This window comes from Thamnophis sirtalis, unplaced genomic scaffold (assembly GCF_051295495.1).
Source record: "Thamnophis sirtalis isolate CommonGarterSnake01/CBP01778 unplaced genomic scaffold, rThaSir2_p1.2 scaffold_12, whole genome shotgun sequence".
NCBI classification, from domain to species: Eukaryota; Metazoa; Chordata; class Lepidosauria; order Squamata; family Natricidae; genus Thamnophis; species Thamnophis sirtalis.
Window position 1 is genome coordinate 25,902,537 of NW_028261392.1, and position 21,901 is coordinate 25,924,437.

At 38.7% G+C, this 21,901-nt stretch overlaps 1 protein-coding gene across 1 annotated transcript; it reads left to right on the plus strand.

Moving 5' to 3' along the window:
- Positions 1-271: 271 nt before the first annotated feature.
- ERCC5 (ERCC excision repair 5, endonuclease) lies at positions 272-20,092 on the plus strand. Its single transcript, XM_087726257.1, has 16 exons — positions 272-318; positions 1,534-1,652; positions 2,128-2,303; positions 4,228-4,343; positions 4,961-5,053; positions 5,195-5,255; positions 7,913-8,056; positions 9,708-9,915; positions 10,289-11,173; positions 11,602-11,849; positions 12,264-12,383; positions 13,938-14,151; positions 15,655-15,799; positions 15,906-16,106; positions 16,974-17,058; positions 18,800-20,092. The coding sequence occupies exons 2-16, from the start codon at positions 1,565-1,567 to the stop codon at positions 19,343-19,345; spliced, it is 3,330 nt and encodes a 1,109-aa protein (XP_087582383.1). The 5' UTR covers positions 272-318; positions 1,534-1,564; the 3' UTR covers positions 19,346-20,092.
- The last annotated feature ends 1,809 nt before the right edge of the window (positions 20,093-21,901 follow it).

The following is a 21,901-nucleotide window of genomic DNA, read 5'->3' on the forward strand; positions in this document are numbered from 1 at the left end:
CTTTCCTCGATGTTAAGGAACAGCAGAAGAAAGAATGAAGAAATAACAGTTCTGCTGCGGTTGGAAAAACGATAGAAGTACTTCTTGGATCTTTCTCGCCCTGATTCTCTCACAGCCTCTGTGTAAGAACTACATCTCCCAGCGGGAAGCGCAGTCTGTGTTTGTGACGTTGTAACATGGCGCCGGTTGAGTGAGCGGCGCTTTGTTTTCGAACGCTCTTTCCTGTATCTAGGTTCCCGGGTGGATTCCTCCTATCTTTTATTACAACACCCCCCCCCCCCCCAAGAAGTCCATCTTCTTCGCTATACACCAATTAAGGTTCGTTGGTTTCTCCCCCCTCCCCCCCGCTTGCGTTGCAGCAATTCCCTTTATCAGACGTTTCGGTGTCGGAAGTTGGATAGGGAGGCAGTAGGAGCGATTACACAAGGACCACAATGGCTTTACGGGAGTTGTAGGAAAAAGTACAAAGGAAAACCCTGGTGTATCGAAGAAGATTGCAATGGGGAATTTGTTTTAGGAGACCTAAAGCACAGAGGAGAAATGCAAAATATGCAAGCCAGTTTAGTTAGGGGTTTGTAATCTGTGCAGTTAAGGCAAGGCAGGTAAAAGAATTGGGATTGGATTTCCTCTTTAAAACGAAGACATTTGATAGCATTTCCAAGACTACCTGAAAAATTGCCTTGCCAGCGCTTTAAATGGCACCAGATCTCTTACTTTTCTTTGGGGGTGGGGGAATAATCCGTTTAAATAATTCAAATCAGTGCTATTTCAGAATTAATTAAAAAAAAGCACACTTCAGACCCTTACACAATCTTGTAATTTGATTAGAACCTTTTCTGCTTGTCAGCTGCCATCTTGTTGAGAAAATGAAGCGAGAGTGAATTATGTTATTAAAACTGCAGGGTAATTTTATTTTACCCAGTTATTTTTAATATATGTATTTTACACAGTTTTACATGTGAATACTAATTAGGTAATGTAGCTGTGACTGCTATCCTGAGGTAGATATGTATTGTAGTGGGTGCAGGGATTATTTCTATTTTAAAAAAACTATGGTTTGATTACATCAAAATATATATGAAAAAGCAATACTTTGTAAGTATTATTCCTATTCTTGTAAGGTTTAACTATTGATTTATTGGTTTATAGGTAATGATGCAAGGGAGGGTGTTGGCTCTTCTTGACCAGTTTTTCCCTCATTAACCTATTTATCTATCTAAGTACTATTTTCACAATGTTTTAGCAGAAAAACTGACATTTTAATGAATAAGGTATTGTTTAAAGTTTCTGTTCAGGTAAATCAAACGTTCCCCAAATTGTGCTGTTACCTGTGGATTTCTTGACTTTGTCGATATTCATAATTGGGGAGGAAACCATCTTTTTGGAAGGTACAAGTTTGGAAAAAGTTTGAGTTAAATATTTTTAAATTGTCTAGCAAGATTGCAGTTCTGCAGATACTGGATATAGTAAGATGTTATGATTGTCATACTTACTATATAAGCAATTGACCAATATCTTTATTGCTTTCAACAGATTTCACTTTCATTATATTACCTGACGAATAATGGGAGTTCATGGGCTTTGGAAGTTACTGGAATGCTCAGGAAGACCTATAAACCCAGAAACATTGGAAGGAAAAATTCTTGCTGTTGGTATCCTTAAAAAAAGGAGCTTCCTTAAGAACTTTTTTTTATAGATTGCATGTATAATTGCTGATTTTCCCCAACCAATAAATATTGAAAGCCAATATTTTATTTTCAGTCTTGTTGAATTTACCTGATATATTGATTTCACAATCTCAGGAAAATTACCATATAATTACCACTAAAATTAACAGCAGTGCAGTATTCCCCCCCCCCCCCCCAGCTACTTGAACACAACATGTTGTGTAGCAGTTACATTATTCTCATGGCATCAAATAAATCTACTGGCTCTTCTGGTACATATAGCCTCTCATATGCAGAAGTGGCAAAATAAGGAAAAATATCTCAAACCCAGGAAAACCTATAATATAAGCTTTTTCTAATAAAGTGTGAATGTAAGCATAAATGATTGGTATGTTTAAACAGATCAATGCTTCTTTGTATATGTCACTTTCTGTTGTCTTCCTTTAAATGCTTTCATAAGATATTAGCATTTGGTTGAATCAAGCTATTAAAGGAGCAAGAGACCGTCATGGGAACTCCATCCATAATGCTCATCTCCTCATATTGTTTCACCGACTTTGCAAACTGCTCTTCTTTCGGATCCGCCCCATTTTTGTTTTTGATGGAGAAGCTCCTCTACTGAAGAGGCAAACTTTGGTATGTATGTTCTGACGTAGGCTTCCCAAGAGCAAACTTTTATTAATTTACTGTGAATTCTGTTCATTCACATCCAGTAAACTCTTTCAAAGGAGGATTTACAGTCACAGACCTTATCTGGTTTGGAGAGTTGCCAAGCCGATGTCTGCAAAACCTGGCAAGGAATCTCAGAGATCATGAACCAATTAAGCAAACTAATTGTCTCACTTCCCCTTCGCTCCTCTCTTATTTCCTCTTGGAGGGGTCATTCATTGTCCACCTGTGGCCTTACTCCCAAGTTGCCCACTATTCTTTAGCTGTTCTGTTCGTGTGGCAACTCTGTGCATGCGCACACTGGGAACAGGCTCCAGTCTGCCTCACTGATGTCTGACTCTTCTTGACCAGGCAGCTGATAACTGGTATACGGCTCTGGCCCCCTCTCTGCCTCCAACACAGAGCCCTCATCAGAGCCTTCCCTAGACTCCAGGACTGGCCCCTCCCCAACCTCTCACTGCCCGAATCTGCTGCCAGCTCTGCTGGCTGCTGGCAGGCCACAACACTGTAAGCCATAACTATCCCATTCACAATTCCACTGAAATTGGAATTACTAAATTCAGTGCATATTTCTTTCAGATAAGCAAATTTAGGGAAACCAAGGATTAGAGAATCTAGAAAGTGTGGCTTGCTAGAATACAATAAATAGAGTAGAATAAAGGAAGAGGCTGGAATTAAAATCTTCTTTTCTTAATAATTCAGACTATTATATTTAATCCGTCTGACTTGCTTTTGAAAATAATGGTCTGATTTTAGAATAACTTGATTTGTATTTGCCACAACAAAATGTATGGAGGTATATTGAAAAAGAATAAGTACACAAATTAAGTGGAAACTGGAAGGACAAATTCTGTAAACAAAACAAAAGGAATACTTTTAGGCCAAGAAATAAAACACAACATGGCAACTTTCTGTAGAGGAGCATCTCGCATCCCTCACCAACTGGGAATCTCATCCTTTTTAAAACTGTTCCCCAAATTATTTCATCTAAAGCATAGCATTATTCCTAAGATAGCAGAAGCTCAACTTTTGGAGTCCAATTAACTGTGTGGTATTCCTTTGCCATTACTCATATTTGTAGTTAAGTGCATTTATTACATAGGCTTCCTTCTTATCAATTAACAAAACACGAGAGAGCATTAGCAAAACGAAAACCTCCCAGCGAGGTTTTGGCTAACCTTGGCAAGCCACTTATTTATTACATTTATATGCTGCCTATCTAGAAAGAAGAACGAACATTCTTAAACTAGGCTACATCAGAAGATGTAGGGTGGAGCAGAGGGAGAAAGAAGCTCTTGAAGGCTTTCTTTTAGAAATCTAAGGCTTACATGGCCAGACTGTGCAAGAGGATACAGAAGAAAAGTGACAATACAGGGACGGATAGAAAGATCAGCAATTTCAATCTCCAGTCCAGTTCAGTTGTCTTTCACAGTCACAGTCAGCAATCTAAGAAATACTTAAAAAAAAAGGCTTTGGTCAATCTACTGTCTTCAATGAAATGAGAATTAAATTTAGGAAAATAATCACAGCTTCATTGGGCTTTGCTGGTTCTTCCAACAGTGATTACATTAGGATTCCAATATGGACTAGGGTCATGCCCTCATTCAGATTCACCACCACTAATTGGGGACTTTTTCTCTGAACAGTGGGGCATGCACTAATCCCTTCATGTAATTACAAGATTGGTATATCATTAAGAATCGGTAGCTGAATATCTTCCCAATCCTTTTTCTTCTCTGTGTGTTTTTAAAGTAGTAATTCTGAGGACAGGAATTTCCTTTTCTTGACCTCCAAGTTGCTGAGGCAGACTTGCTAGGAACAGTGTGGGAGACAAATAAAAGCTTTAATCAAAATAATGACTACAAAGGACTACTCAATCCTACTATTACAGGCTAAACGAAAGCAGCAAAAAGAAGCTGCAGTCACAGATTCGAAGAAAACTAAGGAGAAGCTTTTGAAAACCTTCCTGAAACGACAAGCGATCAAGGCTGCTTTAGCAGGCAAGAGGTAAGAACAACCTTATTTATAAACCTCTGTTTATAAATGCTTATGGGAGCTTTCAATTGTTAAGTATTTTGGTTTCCCTAACACCGTGATGGTGAACCTATGGCACGCGTGCCAAAGGTGGCACACAGAGCCCTCTCGGAGGGCATGCCAGCTGTGGCCCCAGCCCAGCACCACTGTGCGTGCATGCATGCCTCCTGTCAAAGAGCAGGTCTTCGAGTCTCTGCCATGGATGTGCAGGGGGCAGGGCACATGTACGGGGACACTCACATTGCATTTTGGGGCCTCGTGCAATGCCCCCCCACATGCCCTTTTGGCTTGCAGGTTGATTTAGGAGGCCTTTCATGTCCAAAATGGAGTGCGCGGGGGGCGCACAAGGACCCCTCGCGCCCCATTTGGGGCCTGGAAAGCCTTCTGCACCAACCTGGGAGCCAAAATGGGTGATTGGGGGGGGCGCATGCGCAGGAGAGTTGGGTGTATGTGTGTCTGTGTGTGTCAGATGTGCGTGTGCATGAGCGGGATAGTGTTGCACACGCATTGCTTTATGGACGCTTTCAGCATGCGACAACAAAAAAAGTTAGCCATCACTGCCCTAATATGAAATATCCTTGTATTCCCAGCAATGCTGAATTTCCAAGTCTTGCAGAGGTGAGAAGAGAAGAGGTGGATGACATTTATGTGCTCCCTGCCTTACAAGATGATAAAAAAAATAGGTGAGTGAAACAAGTTTTTAAAAAATCAGATTATTATATAAGCATTTAGAAGCAATAGAATTTAAAATACTCTTTTGTTTTCTGTGGACAAATTTTGACATTTAGCAAACTAGTTCTGTTTTTTTTTTTTTAACGATCTAGCTCGGAAGAGGAAGACGAAAAAGAGTGGGAAGAAAGGATGACTCAGAAGAAAATATTGCAAGTAAGGCCCCTATGTATTTTATATTGCGTTGCAATCCTTTCAAAACAAATAGGTAGTAATAATAATGGCGATATCAGTGGTTATTGGCATACTGGGTGCCACACAAAAAGATCTTGAATAGCACTTAGAAAATCTGCATATTGGAAAAATTTTTATCTGTCATTTATAAGTGGAAACACTGGATTTGCAGATATATTATGCTGATACATTATGGCAGCCTAGGTTCTTTGGAAGAACTCTGAGTGAAGGCCAACACCAGCTAAAGAGCTGGCTTCACGTTGTGTATATAATAATAATCAAACCTATACTAAATTATCCCCCCCCCAAAAAAAAATGTTAACTTATTGAAACACCACATCCAGTCTAAGTAATTGGTTAATTGTGTGACCAAACATAATAATATTAAAAGTTATTGCAATTAGTTGCTCCCCAACTCCCTGTGATTCATAGGATCAAGAGATCCATATTGCACTGAAAAACACCAGATCAATTTACATGGCACAGTAAGCTAGAGCTTTGAATAACTTTTTCCCATGGTTTATTTCATTTCGGGTTAGAACTAGGAACCATGGCTCCTCTAATATGCCAGAATTTGAAGCCACAGTTTCATTCATTCATTCCTTTATTGAATTTATGGGCCGCCCAATCCCGGAGGACTCCGGGCGGCTTACAGAAATGAAAAATATTAAAAAAGGATTAAAACAATAAGATACAACAAGATTAAGAAGAAAACACAACATGCACCCAATCAAAGGGGGGCTGGACCTCAATCAACAGCCCCAGGCCTGCCGGAAAAGCCAGGTTTTAATAGCTTTACGGAAGGCCATGAGAGTAGGTAGGGTCCGGATCTCTGGGGGTAGCTTGTTCCATAGGGCCGGAGCGGCAACAGAGAAGTTTCTCTCCATTGTGATTGTTCGCACTGTACATAGGGCTAAATCTATGGGGCTTGCATGACTTCAGTGGCATTCTTTAAAATGGCTCCAAAAGTTGCTTCCAAATTTTTGCTTTTAATGACAGGATACATATTAAATATGTAGAGGAACTAATGTTAGCTCTGTTTAGTTACATCTATTTTAGTTACAGTTAAAATGAATATACTGTAGGTCTTACAGCCATAATTGAACCCAAAGTTTTTGTTGCTCAGCAAGACCGTTGTTAAGTGAGTTTGGCCTCATTGTACAATCTTTATTGACACAACTGTTAAGTGATTCACTGCAGTGTAAACTTAGTTGTTTACATTTAACATGGTTGTTAAATGACTCTGATTTCCCCATTTATTTTCTTGTCCGAAGGTTGCAAAAGGTGATCACAACACCTCAAGATATTGCAACCATTTTAAATACATGTCTGTTGCTAAGCAACTGAATTTTGATTACATGCAATGGCCATAAGGGTGAAAAACATTCATATGTCACTATTTTCAGTGCCATTGTAACTTTGAACTGTCACTAAATAAACGATTGTAAGTTGAGGACTACTTACAGATTTGTTCCTGGCATACTCATTTTTGAAGTGGAGCTCTTGGCTTGTGTTATTGTAAGTTAGAAGAAGATTACCTATTTTAAAAGCAGTAAAATTGTTAAAGGTTTTAGCATGAGATAATTGGAAGCTCATTCTAGACAGAGCAGACAATACCGGTCTAGCTGAAATAGAGGATTAACCCTCTAAAAGGCAACTTCATAGGCTTGTTGTGCTGCCTGAAATTTAATAAAAATACTTTATTTCTATTTTGGAAAGTGTCCAATGTTCAGTTTATTGTGCTGCAGGATTCGGGCAATAGCATATATAAACGGAGAAGAATTTTGAGGAAAGGGGACGTGCTTGCAATCTGTAAATAAGGAACTTCTGCATAAACTTTGGGAGCTATAAAATACTGGATTTCTTAAAAAATAACTTTCATAATGCAATTAATAAGGACAGGAGTGTACCAAAAAGGGATTAAGCTACAAATCAGGAGGAACAAGGTTTTGATGCTGACTAATGACTTCATTAATCATGTTTGCTATAATTATATTTTTTGTACAATTACTCTAGCATCTTGCTCTCCCATTATGGTTAACCAAGTGTTTCTGGGAAGTTCATAGGGGAAGATTTGTGAGAACAATATTCACCTTCCTGCATTATTTCTATGGTAGAAACTGATATTTCAAAGCATATTAACAGATCCTGGTGATAACAAGTCAGTTCTCTTGACTTCTCCTCCTTAGATATGCAGGAGGACCCTTTATCTCATAGATACTTTCATCTTGTGGTCTCTGGCATGGTAGCAGAGATGCCCTACAGTTTGCCTGATTTTTCTCCTCTTATAATAACAAAAAATGCTCTTAGAAGGACAAATTTTGTATTGGACTTTAATGAAAACTTAAGGGGCAGATTTGTTCTTTAATCTGAAAATACCCCAATTCATTTCCTTCCCCTTCCCCATACACCAGAGGTATACTTTGGACCATATTGACAAAGGTTGATCCTGGATGAACCCATTTCTAATGTTGATCCAGTAAATTCCTAATGTCTGTTTACAAGATTCTGCTGCTTGTTTTAGAAAACCATCTTCAATCAGTGTAAAGGCGGTTTGGTTGGTCCTTTTTATACATCTTGCCTAATCTACATGCATATCTAATTCTGCAAAATGTTTTTTGTGCTCCTCCTTTGCAAAGGAAGAATTGCTTGAAAACCCTCGTTCTGTTGATGTTGAATCAGATGATTTCTTGAGCTTGCCTCCTGAAATTAAACACGAGATCCTGACTGACATGAAGGAATTCACTAAACGAAGAAGAACATTATTTGAAGCCATGCCTGAGGTAATGGGCAGACTTTCCTTTGCTTTTTCAAGTAGAAGGGTGCCTTGTCTGGAGCTGATGAATCTCTGTTAGGCAGTCCTGTATTTTTGTTAAGTAATAATGTTGAAAATACTTAGGTGATAATTTGAGTGTACAGGCCTTAACAGAATTTCAATAATAGAACGTTCATATGGCTGCTTAAATGAGGATGCCTTTGGAAATAGGGTATTTGTTATTATTTATCATCTCTGGATAGTTTCAGTGACAATTTACAGTAAGCGAAGTTTCCTTTTAGGCAGATTTCATTATCTATGCACTGAACTTCTGGCTTTGTGCTTATCTATAGATTCTTGTTACACTTTTATCTTGCTGTTTTGTAAAACAATAAAAGCAGCTGACCTCTATTTAACATTTGTTAGGAAGTAAAATTCAAATATCCCTAGCCGAGTATAAACAGTTAAAATACCAATCGTAAAAGTAATAGCAAAGGTTTTGGTGTCTCCCTGGTGAGTTGTTTTTCAGATGGGTAGATTGGATGGATGGATGGATGGATGGATGGATAGATAGACAGACAGACAGACAGACAGACAGACAGACAGACAGACAGACACTGTGTGAGTGTGTATGTGTGTGTGTATTCTCAGAAGAGAATATGTAGCTCAGGGTTGAACTGTGGAGTTCTTGGTGTTCTCTGAGCTTGGTTGTTTGCTTTCAGACATTTCATTACCCAACTAGGTAACATCATCATGCCCAACTTATGGATAATGACAGCACTGATGATGTCCCCACTCTCATACATATGAACATATACAAGCATGGTTTATCTGTCAGTGAACCCACCTCATAAAAGCAGCGAAACCTGCCCAGTCTGTTATGGTTGGGAGAACAGGCAGCTCTTCAGTGCCTTGCCAAAGGCTAACAGGATTTCCAGAGGGATACTGTTCTACAGGGCATGTGCTGTCACAGAGAATGCAACCTTCCGTGCTCTCTAGTGGCAGAGTCTCCATCCAGGGAATTAGTATAGGTAGTCCTCGACTTGCAACAGTTCATTTAGTGACAGTTCACTAATGTTTCACACTTACAGCCATTGCAGCATCCCTCTGGTCACATGATCAAAATTCAAATGCTTGGCAAATGGTTCGTATTTATGACGGCTGCAGTGTCCTGGGGTCATGTGATCAGCTTTGGAGACCTGACAAGCAAAGTCAATGGGGAATCCAGATTCACTTAACAACCGCGTTACTAACTTAAGTAATGTAATGATTCACTTAACAACTATGGCAAGAAAAGTCATATAATGGGGCAAACTCATTTAACTAATGTTAGCAACATAAATTTTGGACTCAATTGTGGTCGTAACCCGAGGACTACCCGTATGAGACCACGGTAAGGACGTTGTATATGGGGAAGAACTATTCCTATTCATGTTGAAGAATTTCAAAGTCAGTAGATGTTCTCTCATGTTAAATGTGTTCATCCCACCAATACACAGCATGTTGGTACTATTAAAAAATGAATTAAAATCCTTAGAGGAAATTTTAAACATGATGTTGCTTTTGCCTCTAGAAATCCTTTTTGTTTCAAAGCCTTTTTTTTGTCAATATGTATATTCTACAAATATAGGAAGTCTGGTTCTTTCAGACTGTCATTTAATTCCAGTATTTCTTTGAAGGAATCCAGTGACTTCTCCCAGTATCAGCTCAAGGGTCTGCTTAAGAAAAGCAGCTTAAATCGACACATAGAAAAAGTGCAGAAGGAGATGAATGAGCAACATTCTGGCCAAATCCAGCACCAGTATGAAGAAGATGGGGGTTTCTTGAAAGAATTGGAAACCAGGAGGGTTGTATCTGAAGATAGCTCTCATTACATCCTATTAAAAGGTATCAAGGGAACGCTCCAGATTCAGAGTACTATTGAGAGTTCTGCGCTAACTGATTAATGTTTTTAAAAATTGCATTTGAATTTTACTAAGTTTCCTTTAACATATGAATAACAATAGCACTTAGACTTATATACTACTTCATAGTGCTTTGCAGCCCTATCTAAACGGTCTTCAGAATTAGCATATTGACCCCAACAATCTGGCTCCTCATTTTACCGACCGCGGAAGGATGGAAGGCTGAGCCAACCTTGAGCCGGTCAGAATCAAACTGCCGAATTGTAGGCAGCCGGCAGAAGTATCAGAAGTAGCCTGCAGTATTGTATTCGAACCACTGTGCCATCATAGCTCTTTGTTTGTCTTTTTTCTTTCAGGTACCCAGTCCAAAGGAAATACTTCCAGTTATGTGACATCTGCAATCCATTCTTCTGCAATGTCGAAAGATTTAAAACCTAGCAAAAACATAAACAACATGCCAGTGAAGCCAGTCTCATGTGACCTTTTGATGGAAACAACCAGTAGCACTTGTGCAACACCCCCTTCTCCCAGAACGATGCTTGCTATCCAGGCTGCTATGTTGGGAAGCGGTTCAGAAGATGAGTTGGAAGATGAAAACAAGAACCACCCTAATTTAGACAAGTGTGAGACCACGCCCAGTGTAGACAGTGGTAACATGTCTCCACGAACAATCAAGGCTATTCAGCAGGCATTATGCGAGGAGGAGGAGGAGGAGGAGATTATTACAGCACCATTTATCAATAGGACTAATATTACTCAAGGGGAAAGAATGTCCATAAAGGACCATTTTGCTAGCAGTTCAGATGAAGAAGAAGCAGTTCCTGAAGATCAGAATGACAAACAACTTTTACCAGTACAGAAATTGGAAAGTAGAAATGTTAAAAAAAGCCCATGCACTCCTGTTGTTCAAAAAAGACTTTTGCCTGGGGCAGAAAATGAAGAAAAAAGTGTGGAAACTGGTATTTCTCAAACAGATACAAGTCCCGGACAATGTCAGAGTCCAAACAGCAGCATAAAGCAGCCAGAAATGTCTTTGTCTCCAATTCCATCAGTTGGCTCAAGCCATTCAGGTTTTGCAGAGTTAGCCCAAACTGGAAAACTTCCATGTTTAAAGGAATCGGCTAGCTATTCAGAAAAAAGCACATCCCTTACACAGAATGAATCTTCGTTTGCTTTTGATATCCCTAAACTTGAAGAGAGTGTGGAACATCAATCACGGTCTGAAGAAAGTGATTCTGATGGTATGTCAGTTTTAATGTAACATTAGATTACTGGAATAATTTTAAAAGTATATAAGTAGGAAAGTAAGAAATTCTGTGAACTTTCCTGGCAAGTTGGCTTGTGAATATACATGTTCAGGACATTCAGAAATTGATTTTAAACTGTTTAGTTTAGGAAGCATGGATTTTTCATTTTTTAAGTTGGCTTCTAATGCTATTTTTTTAATATTGGAAAATGTTTTACTTTCATTAAAAAAGTAAAGCCCATTTAAAAATACAGATAGAAGGATGTGTATATTAAAACAGCAACCAAAGTTTATTAACTAAATAGTGATAAAGTGCAAAGAATATCGTGGCAAGCGATGGCTAGAAGGCATCTAATGTAATGCAACAAAACCGGTTATACACTATTAACATGATATGTAATATATAATGCAATATATTTGTAGGTAGTTTCATTGAAGTAGAAACTGAACCAAGTGGTGAACAAGATCTAACATCTGAGACATCACTGGCCTCCACTGAAGACGTGGTTGGAGTGGTGTCTGAAGCTTCATTGGAAATGAGAGAGGAAAGTGAGGATGCTACAGAGAATAAATCAGAAAATGGTGAAGATGCAGAACTTGCTATGCAACAAAATGCTGGAATGGAAAGCACAGAGAAAGCTGAAATTAATGAATGGCAGAATATTAGTATGGTAATTATTTTGCTATCTATTTGAGGAATAACAAGGCTGAACTATGAGTTGTGAACTGTTTTTGTTTTGGAAATTGGAGACACATGAAATAATGAAGAATGAGATGACTTATATGTAGGGATAAATTTTTCCTGTAATTGTGAGCACTAGAAAAGGTCTGTGTGTGTGTGTGTGTGTGTGTGTGTGTGTGTGTTTATGGATTTAAAGATGAAAATTCTGGATTCTGTTGGTGGGAGCACTCCTAATATAATATACCACCTATGACATATCAATTCTAGATTTAATTTTTATGGGGTCCTTTGGCAGGAATTGAGAGAGTTGGTTTCTAATTCTACGTATAAGAGGCTTAAAGGAAGACAGTTAACAGACCTCAGTACTTTAGATTTAACAATGTTTTGATTTGTATCTTTGTAGGAGGATTTGGAGGTCTTGGAAACAAACTTGTCTGTGGAACAAACAGCACTTCAAGCTCAGAAACAGCAGCAGGAACGTACAGCTGCCACCGTGACAGGACAGATGTTTTTGGAGAGTCAGGTTTGTGTTTATGTTCTATTTCATTTGTTCTCAGCAGGTGATGGAAACAGACTAATATATAAGTTGTATATAATAGTGAAAATATTCCTTTAATTATAAACTCAGTAGGTGGTATTATTTTAAAATATTGTTTATTGCTTTAATTGATAATATCTAGATGCTTTAGGAAGGAATGATCAAATTTAATTCACTTGAATTAGTCAGAATTTGTGTCCAATTCATTTTGCAAATTGTATTCAGTAGTAATAGGATCAGAGAATCAAGAATTCAATCTCTAATTATATAAATTATGTATAGTTTTCAATCTAGAGGTCAATTCCATTCCTCATATTGAACAACTAATTTTCCTGTTTAAAAAACACAGGAAACTCAAAAAGTGGAAATTTAGCCATCTTTCTCACATTTCCAGATTTTTCAAATAACCATTAAGCATCAGTTTGAAATAGTTGATGCTATATTTTAATATTGGGGAAGAATAATATATCCTTATCTGATAGAAAATCCAGTGTTGACACAGTTAAAACTAGAATTGGGAAATATTTGAATTCCTAATGATATGAGTTATCATCAGTGAAATCCATCAAAACAATATTTTAAATTTAAATGTGTTGCTTATATGATATATAGCTTATCATTCTTTGTATTAAAGAAAATAAAACGTGATGAGAATTTTGGAAATAAAAATAGGCATATATCACGATTCTATCAAGTGGTACTAATGAAAGATGCTGACTTTAGTGTCATTTGTAGGGAGTCATAGTTATTCATTTTGGGGGTGGTGTATATCTTCGAGTCACTCCTGGCAACTGCATGGACATGTCTGCATTTCTCTGCACAAGATTTCGGAGGTAGTTTGCCATTATTTCTTTCCTAGGGCTGAAAAAGAGTGACTGTCCCAAGTTCACCCAGCTGGCTATATGCTTAAGGCAAGACTAGAACTCACAGTCACCTGATTTCTAATCTGATGCTTTAATCAGTACAACAAACTGGCTTTTTATTTTTACTTGGTGCCAATTTTAGCAATGATTACTCCTAGTGTCTAAATTCATCAGGAATGCTGCAAATTTAATAGTTTTTGAAATTCTTCCTGTAACTCATAATCAGTATTAATTAACATATTGTATATAAAAGGCTGAATAAAATACATTTCAAATTGCAGCTACCTTATGCTTCTGTTAGGTTTTTAACAAAAACAAATATATTTTCTGCCAATTGTATTCTATTGTTAGACCCTAAACCTTTGTTTTTTCTCATATTCTGCGCTAGAAATTTTAGAATAAGATAAAGCAAAATAAAAGAGAATGGGAGTCTTTACTGTTCTTAGTCATCTGAAAAAAATTGCATCTGATCCACTTAGGCTAATTATTGCTCGTACTGGTGAATGTATCTGACTAATTATAAAAATAATGCCCAAATCTTGCTTCAAAGTTTTAAAGATGTATCTTCTACAAGTCCACTCATCACCAGGAAATTAGCACATGTGATGGATGAACCAACCCTTAGCAGATTTTGCCACCAACTAAATTTGGAACTGTTTTTCCTGCTTGTTCACAGGAACTTCTGCGCCTCTTTGGCATTCCATACATTGAGGCTCCAATGGAAGCAGAAGCTCAGTGTGCTGTCTTGGATCTTACTGATCAAACTTCTGGGACAATCACAGATGACAGTGATATTTGGTTGTTTGGAGGACGTCATGTGTACAAAAACTTCTTCAATCAAAGCAAGTACGTCGAATATTATCAGTTTGTGGACTTCCAAAATCAGCTAGGTAATTCATGATATGAAACCTTGAATCTTGGCTTCTTTTATCTTTTTCCAAAGATATAACTTAATTTCAGTTGTATACTCGCACACACATCACACTAATCCCGTTTGAAGTAAACAACTTTAAAAGAAGGGCAGACACTGAGGAAGAATTAGAAAGTCAAAGGAATTGAATCATGAGATAAGGAAAAAGAGGCTAAATCTAGTTTACACCAAACTAATAATTATTCGTCTCCATACCATTCTGCCTTGCAAAAAATTGTTGCTTCCATTTTATCTGTACACTTTGTCATACATTCCCTTTTATTCTTTAGATTATTATTTCTCTCTGTTTGATTATCTTATCAGCACCATCTCAATGTAACATTTTTTAGTTTACCCTTCCTCTTGACTTATTAATGCTTCTTCCATATACTTTGTGACTTGGCCTTTATTTACCTGTATGATTAAACAGCTTCAACATACTATTTTAAAGTGATCTCTCAGTTTTATATTCGGTCTTCAAGATCGGCATCTGTTTATTCTTACAGAATAACAGAATAACATCTCTCCTTGGTGTACCCTAAATATTTCTAAATTATGCTAATCCTGCTTCATTTAATTTACTTTTATGTTTCTTCCAAATTAAAACTTTTTTATTAATTTTTTATTAGTTACACTAAACTCCCTCTTTTTCCCTTCCTTCTTACTTTTCCATGTTTTTTTTCTTTATATTTTATACTTTGATTAAACTAATTTACTTTTATGTTTCTGCTGACATTCCCAATGTAAATTTTCATGTAACAAAATGGATATAAGCATGTTCCACTTCCTCTAACAAATCGCCATTCGTGCTCCAGATTTCCCTTTTTAAACATTATGGCTTATGGAACATGTACCTTTTAAACATTGTCCCATAATTATGGGACATGTGCATAGGATTTGTGGTTGCCCTGGAACAAACTCTCTCCAATATATAGGATAAGAGCTGAGGTGGTACAGTGTTTAGAGTGCAGGCTACGTCAGTTGACGGCTAGCTACAGTTCAGCAGTTCATATCTCACCAGGATCAAGGTTGATCCAGCCTGCTATCCTTCTGAGGTGGGTAAAATGAGGACCTAGATTGTTGTGGGCAATATGCTGACTCTGTAAACTGCTTAGAGAGGGTTGTAAAAGCATTATGAAGCAGTATATAAGTCTACGTGCTATTGCTATTGCTATATAGCAGGCCCCAACTCTGCTTGCTATAAGTGGCTATATTTCCCCTTCACCCCCACCCCCGCCGGGTATTTAGGTCCAGTTGAGCAGAGTCCTCTCTTAGTTGACTAGTTATTTTATATTTTCTATATTGGGTGGTTCTTTTTAACATTGTATCCTTAGCTTCCTTTGTTTATTGTTTGTTTTTGTTGTACTCTGCCTTGAGTTACCTTGTTTGAATCCCTGAAAGAAAGAAAGAAATCCCCCCCCCCCCCCGCCCTGCTACCTGATAAGAAACTTGCAGATGATCACTTCCTTTTCTTTCCCCTCAGGCTTGGATCGAAACAAGTTGATTAATCTGGCCTATCTCCTGGGCAGTGACTACACCGAGGGTATCCCTAATGTTGGCTATGTAACTGCGATGGAGATTTTGAATGAATTCCCTGGACGAGGATTAGAGCCTCTCTTGAAACTCCTGTAGGCAGTTTTCATTATGGGGCTTTCATTTTTTTTTTTATTTCCAAAGCCTAAGTCAAATCATTTTTTAAAATATGCCTCTTTTTTTCTCTCTCTTCTTTTTTAGGGAATGGTGGACTGAGGCTCAAAAGAATAAGAAAATACGTCCCAATCCATATGATACTAAAGTGAAGAAAAAACTGCGACACATAGAAATTGATGCTGGTTTCCCAAATCTTTCTGTGGCGGAAGCTTATCTGCACCCTGTGGTGGATGAGTCAAAGGCATCCTTTGCTTGGGGAACACCTAATGTGGAAGAAATTAGAGAATATCCTTTCCACCGTTTGTTCCCTTAACAAACTGTTTTTAAAAAAAGATATTTTAGTGCAAACATTTGCAAAGATCAGGAGTATCAAACTCAATTTCATTGAGGGCCACATCAGGGTTGTATTTCACCTCAGGGGTGGTGATGTGTGTAGCTGGGATAGGCAAGGCTGTGGTGGGCGTGGCCAGCTCGACATCACTCGTGTCGGGGATGCCTGTGGTGTCCTGGGTTTTCAGCTGTGATGGCCTCTGCAACCCTCTGACAGTGAAAATGGAGCTTGAGAGGGCCATGCCCGGCCCTCCGCAGCTTCGTTTTTTCTGGCAGAGGCAACACAGGCTGGTCCTTCACTGTTTCCAAGGCAGCCCTGCAGGCCAGATCTAAGCACCACATGGGTAGAATCCGGCCTACGGGCCTTGAGTTTGACACCCCTGGCATAGGTAAACTATGTTTCAGTGTGGTGGTTTCTTGTTTCCTTCTTTGAATGGAAGAATTCTAGATTCTATAGCTAGTAAATTGCTTCTCTGGCTAGAGCAAATTTAATTTTTCTGAATAGTAATTAATAGCACTTCCTTATATATTACTTGTTATTTGTTTGGTTGATGCAGAGTCTCTATACCATTATAAATAAAATTAAGAAACTCAGCATATTAAATCCCATATTTGTTTTTTATTGATTTTTTTTAAAAAAGTGATCATTGTTGACTTGCCTGCTGCAGTTGTCAGTACAAAATAGTTTGGGAATACAGTTTTTGCATGTGAAAAGTAATGTAAGTTCAAAATTAGCAAAAGGCTTCAAAATGTCTAATTCAGACACATCAGTAGAAGTCTTTTGGAAATGCTTGTTCATTACTGGTCCTTAACTGTTTGCATATTTTGCCAAAGTCATTTCGGATGGACTAAGTTAAAAACTGACGAAGTTCTCTTTCCTGTTCTCAAACAACTGAATATTCAACAGGTATTATGAAAATGAAACCTTTTCTGTGTGATCTTGGTGGGCTTGAAGTGTCTAGGTCAAGCTTGCCATAAACTTACAAAACTATCTAAGTATGTGTAATAATGAATAAAGTTTATATTTCTCCCTTCCACAAAATATATAATCCATATTTAACTAAGTTATTATACAATATCAAATGTGGGATACTTGCATCTCTGAAAATAACTTTTTTAAAAAGCAGATGATTAATTAGAATTTGGTATAAAAATTGGTTGGATCAGATGAAAATATAATAAAGAGGTAAGCTATGTGTTTAACTGTTTCAGAACTGTTACTTTATATACAGTCTGAAAAGAGCAGTACTGAATCTTAATACTGAGTTGACAAAAGTTATATCTAGACCACTTGTTTTCACGGTTCAGTGTTCTGGAATAAAGCAGGCTATTTTCCCCAGAATATTCCTGTTTGTTCAGAGATTGAAAGCAACCATAGGGAATGGCAGAGTCACTGTTTGAATCCACAGTGTTTATAATCCCAGCGTTTAGAATTGGTTAGATGAAGGGTTCATTGTCAAAAGACTTCAATCATGTAGTAGCTGATTAGAAATAGCAAAAAAGATTATAGATGAAGGGAGTCTGGTTTTCTTTATTCCAGACTTGGTTAGGGTCAAATCTGGGCAAATATTATTATATATGTAAAAAAAGCACAAAAATATAACAATTCTGACAATTGTATAAGTTGCTGGTTGCAGCTATTTAGCAATCTGCATGTTTTTTTTCTAATAATTTGTAATTTTTCCCAGTAAACTCTGACAGGAAGCATAAAGTAAACATGCAGCCATCAAGAGTTAATATTTGAATAACATAATAGCAATACAAACAATAGCAGCTTGTACAAAATGGTTGTTTATTAAAAGTTGTCTAAATAAATAGGTTGCTATCGAGCTATGAAAGCAGCCTGGTATCAAGCCTTGGGAAAGCTTTTACAAAGTTTTGTAGGTACTTCTAAGAGCAACTGCCCATTGCAGCTTGTAGTGGAGCCAAAATATCTAAATGACGTGAATCTGTTACAATGGAATCCTTCTGTACCAACAAAAATGAAACCAAAATGGAGCTACTAAGAGGCGAGGGTGGGATATTAATACATTGGAGCAACTCTAATAGAAGCCGAATATAGACTTGGGGTGAATTGGCCTGCTTGATCTCCATAAAACATCTTGAGATAGTAGAGAATATCTGGCAATCCGAGTGTTGTGGAACTTCATTTCCTAGCATTCCTTAACATTATCAGTGCTAGATGAAGCTGCCGAGAACTCTAGTTTAGCATAAGCTGGAGGGCTAGATATTGCCTATACCAGGGGTTGGCAACCTTAAACACTCAAAGAGCCACAAAAGTCCTAACTGGAAGCCCCCCGTTCAGTCTGAAGCTGACCAGAAGTCTGGTTCCCCCACCATAGTCTCCTCCTAGCACGACATCCTTTTTCCTCTACCTGTCTAACCGAAAGCCCTATCAATTGTGGAGCCGACTAGCGACAGGGAGCCGCAGCAGAGGGATGAAAGAGCCACATGCGGCTCTAGAGTCGCAAGTTGCTGACCCCTGGCCTATACCTTAAATGTATCAAGACTAAGCACAAGCAACTGGAGCTCTGAACAAATATTCTCTTGTCAAAGATGTGAATTTTGTTGCATGTTTTCTCTGCTGCAGATAATATTCTCCATAACTCTTACAGAATCTTACAGGGGTACTTTTCTTTCTTTTGTAGACTCAGCTGCGTATTGACTCTTTCTTCAGACTGGCTCAACATGAAAAACAAGCCATCAAGAGTCAGAGGCTTCGCCGAGCTGTGACCTGCATGAGGAGAAAAGAGAAGGAAGAAGAAGACAGTGAAGTCCAGGAGGCAACTGCTGTCCTAGAAAAAGAACTGAAACAGAAGGAAGGGCAGGCATTCAATAAAGAAAGGCCTGGATGCCGGAAACGAGGAAGCAAACGGAAAAAATGCCCGCCATCTGAGCAACAGAGCGTTCTATGTGGTGGCTTCATAGGAGAGGTTCTCTCGGAGGCATCCAGTGAGTCTTCAGCTGGTGATTTGGAGACTGAAGCTTCCAGAAAGCACAGAAAAGGGGAGAATGCAAAGACACTCGAAACGAACATGGCAAGTCACAAAACTAGCCTAGAAGTTGCATCTGCACAAAGTGAAGCAAGGAGTAGCAGCTCCAGTGCAGAGGAAGAAATGGAGATGGTGATAGCCAGGCCAGTGTTTGAGGGCAAAAAAGCACGAGGCAAGACTTTGAAAAGGTGGAAGAAATAATGGTAGCTGGAAACATATACGGAGCTTTAAAAATTATCTCAATCTTAGCAACTTGAAGGTGTATGAACTTCAAGGTTGACTGGGGAGTTCTGGGACTTGAAGTCTATGCATCTTCAAGCTGTTAAGATTAAGAAACTTCATTATTGTACAAATATTTGCTTCACTAGAAAGATATTACTTTCCACTTTATCAATCTCCATCTCATATTTAATTTTGAATACATTGAGAATGTTCACATACTTAATAACTGCATGATGTGAATTTAAAAAACTTTTGAAATACGAAACATCTGTTTTCTCCTCAAGAAAGCTTCTGCTAAAGTTTGTTAGTTTTGAGAATTATCTGAAGGTGATTTGTGACCTGTATGGTTTTCAGAATGAAAATGAATTCAATGTATGCTGCTTCTAATCTGACATTAAGCTTCACACTTCACAAAAACAAAAAAACACAAAAGTGGCCTGCAGTTCAGAGCTTTTGTAGTTCATTACTAGGAAATACCATGTTTCCCTGAAAATAAGACATGCCCTGCTAATAAGCCCAATCGGGCTTTTCGGAGCATGCGCCATAATAAGCCCTCCCCCGAAAATAAGGTCATCCCCAAATATTTAAGCGAATGTGCAACCGGTCCCTGCCATTACCACTCTACTACCTATCAGTACAGCTTGGGGGGCAAAAAAAGGGCTCGCTGCAAAAACAGTGGCAGGCGAAGCAAAGTGCTTCCATCCACCTCCCTTCCCTCCCGCACAAAAAGAAGTGGCAGGCCAGCAATGCGATCACCCCCTCTGGCCTGTTCCTTCTCACGTGAAAAAAACACTGCCCACCTTGCCCCAATGGTAAATGCAGCCTGCCTGGTTCCCTTCCCCGCCATCCCTTAGCAAGGGGTGGCAGATGGGGTGGGGAGAAGCGAGGTTCGCCTCTTACCTTTCCAGGTCTGTTGCAGTGTGCTTCGCTTCCCCCCCTGCCACCCCTCGCTAAAGGGAAGGCGGGGAAGGGAACCAGGCAGGCTGCCTTTACCATTGGGGCAAGGTGGGTGATATTGGTCTGCAAGGCGCGCCTCTTACCTTTCCAGGTCCGTTGTGTTCCTCACCCTTTCACCCATTGAATCCCCTTGTTAAAAAAACCTCGCAAGTTGAACTCATGAGGTTTTTTTACAAGGGGATTCAATGGGCGAAAGGGTGAGGAACGCAACGGATCTGGAAAGGTAAGAGGCGCGCCTCGCTTCTCCCTCCACCACCTGCCACCACTCGCTAAAGGGACGGCGGGGAAGGGAACCAGGCAGGCTGCCTTTACCAATGGGGCAAGGTGGGTCGTATTGGGCCGCGAGGCGCACCTCTTACTTTTCCAGTTCCATCATGTTCCTTGCCATTGTGTTCAGGGAAGCCCCTGGTAAGAAAAAACCCTTCTCACGACTTGAAGAAGTTTGATTGAACTCGCGAGAAGGGGTTTTTTTTTACCAGCCGCTTCCCTGAGCATAATGGCGAGGAACGCGACGGAGCTGGAAAGGTAAAAGACACACCTCGCTTCTCACCTGCCCCAGAAAATAATACGCCCTCCCCTATAATAAGACCAAGCCATATTTTGTGGGGAAAAACAAAATAAGACCCTGTCTTATTTTTGGGATATGTAACTTCCTTCATATCTTGCCATGCCACTTATATTAAACATCAGTTTGTGCATTTTGCAATGCAAAGAAGCTTTAGTGGAAAGAAGAGAGTTGGTCATTTTTATCTTGCTACCAATGGATATTAAACAAATGAAATGGAAATGAGATGTCAAACAAGGGATGTAAATAAATTGAAGAAAAGCAAAGATTAGACTTGAAAGTTTAGATCAGATTTAAAATTCATTTTCTTTTTTTTTTCAATATATGTTTTATTTCATTTTCATTTTCAATTTATACAATCACTTATATACTGTGCGATTAAAGAAACAATAAACACAACTCTTCCAAAATACAAAACCAACATAACACTTCAACCCTCCATACACCCTTTTTTTCTCCCCCTCCAACTTTCATTTCTCCCCTTCAGCATTCCCCTCCTCTACTTCCCCTCCCCCTCTAACGTTCCTTTCTCCCCCTCCCTCCATCTCACCCTCCTTCCATTCCCCTCTCACTCCCTCTCTACTCCTCCCTCTTCTTTCCCTCTACTCCTCACTTCGGTGTATTTCTGCTATTCATTAGTATATTCGATTTGTATTTTATACTAAAATTGAAAGAAAAAAAAAGAAAATAAAAGAAAGGAAAGGAGCAACAGTATACAAGTGCATTCTTGTTGTTTTGAAAATTGAAACTATGTTTCCCCCCTCCCTCCTCCCCCCCTCCCCCCTATGATCCCCCCTCCCTACCCCCCTTCAGACTTCCCAGATCCCATACCCGGCTTAGCTTTTTATCAAACACAGTCTAGAGTATATTAAAACCAAGTACATTGAAAGTTAAGAGATAAAAAAAAAGGAAAAAAGAAGAAAATAAAAAAAAGGAAAAATCAATAAACTCTTTACTTTGAGCTCAGCTTCCCATCATTATTAAGACTTGAACAATGTACATCATTCCTAATC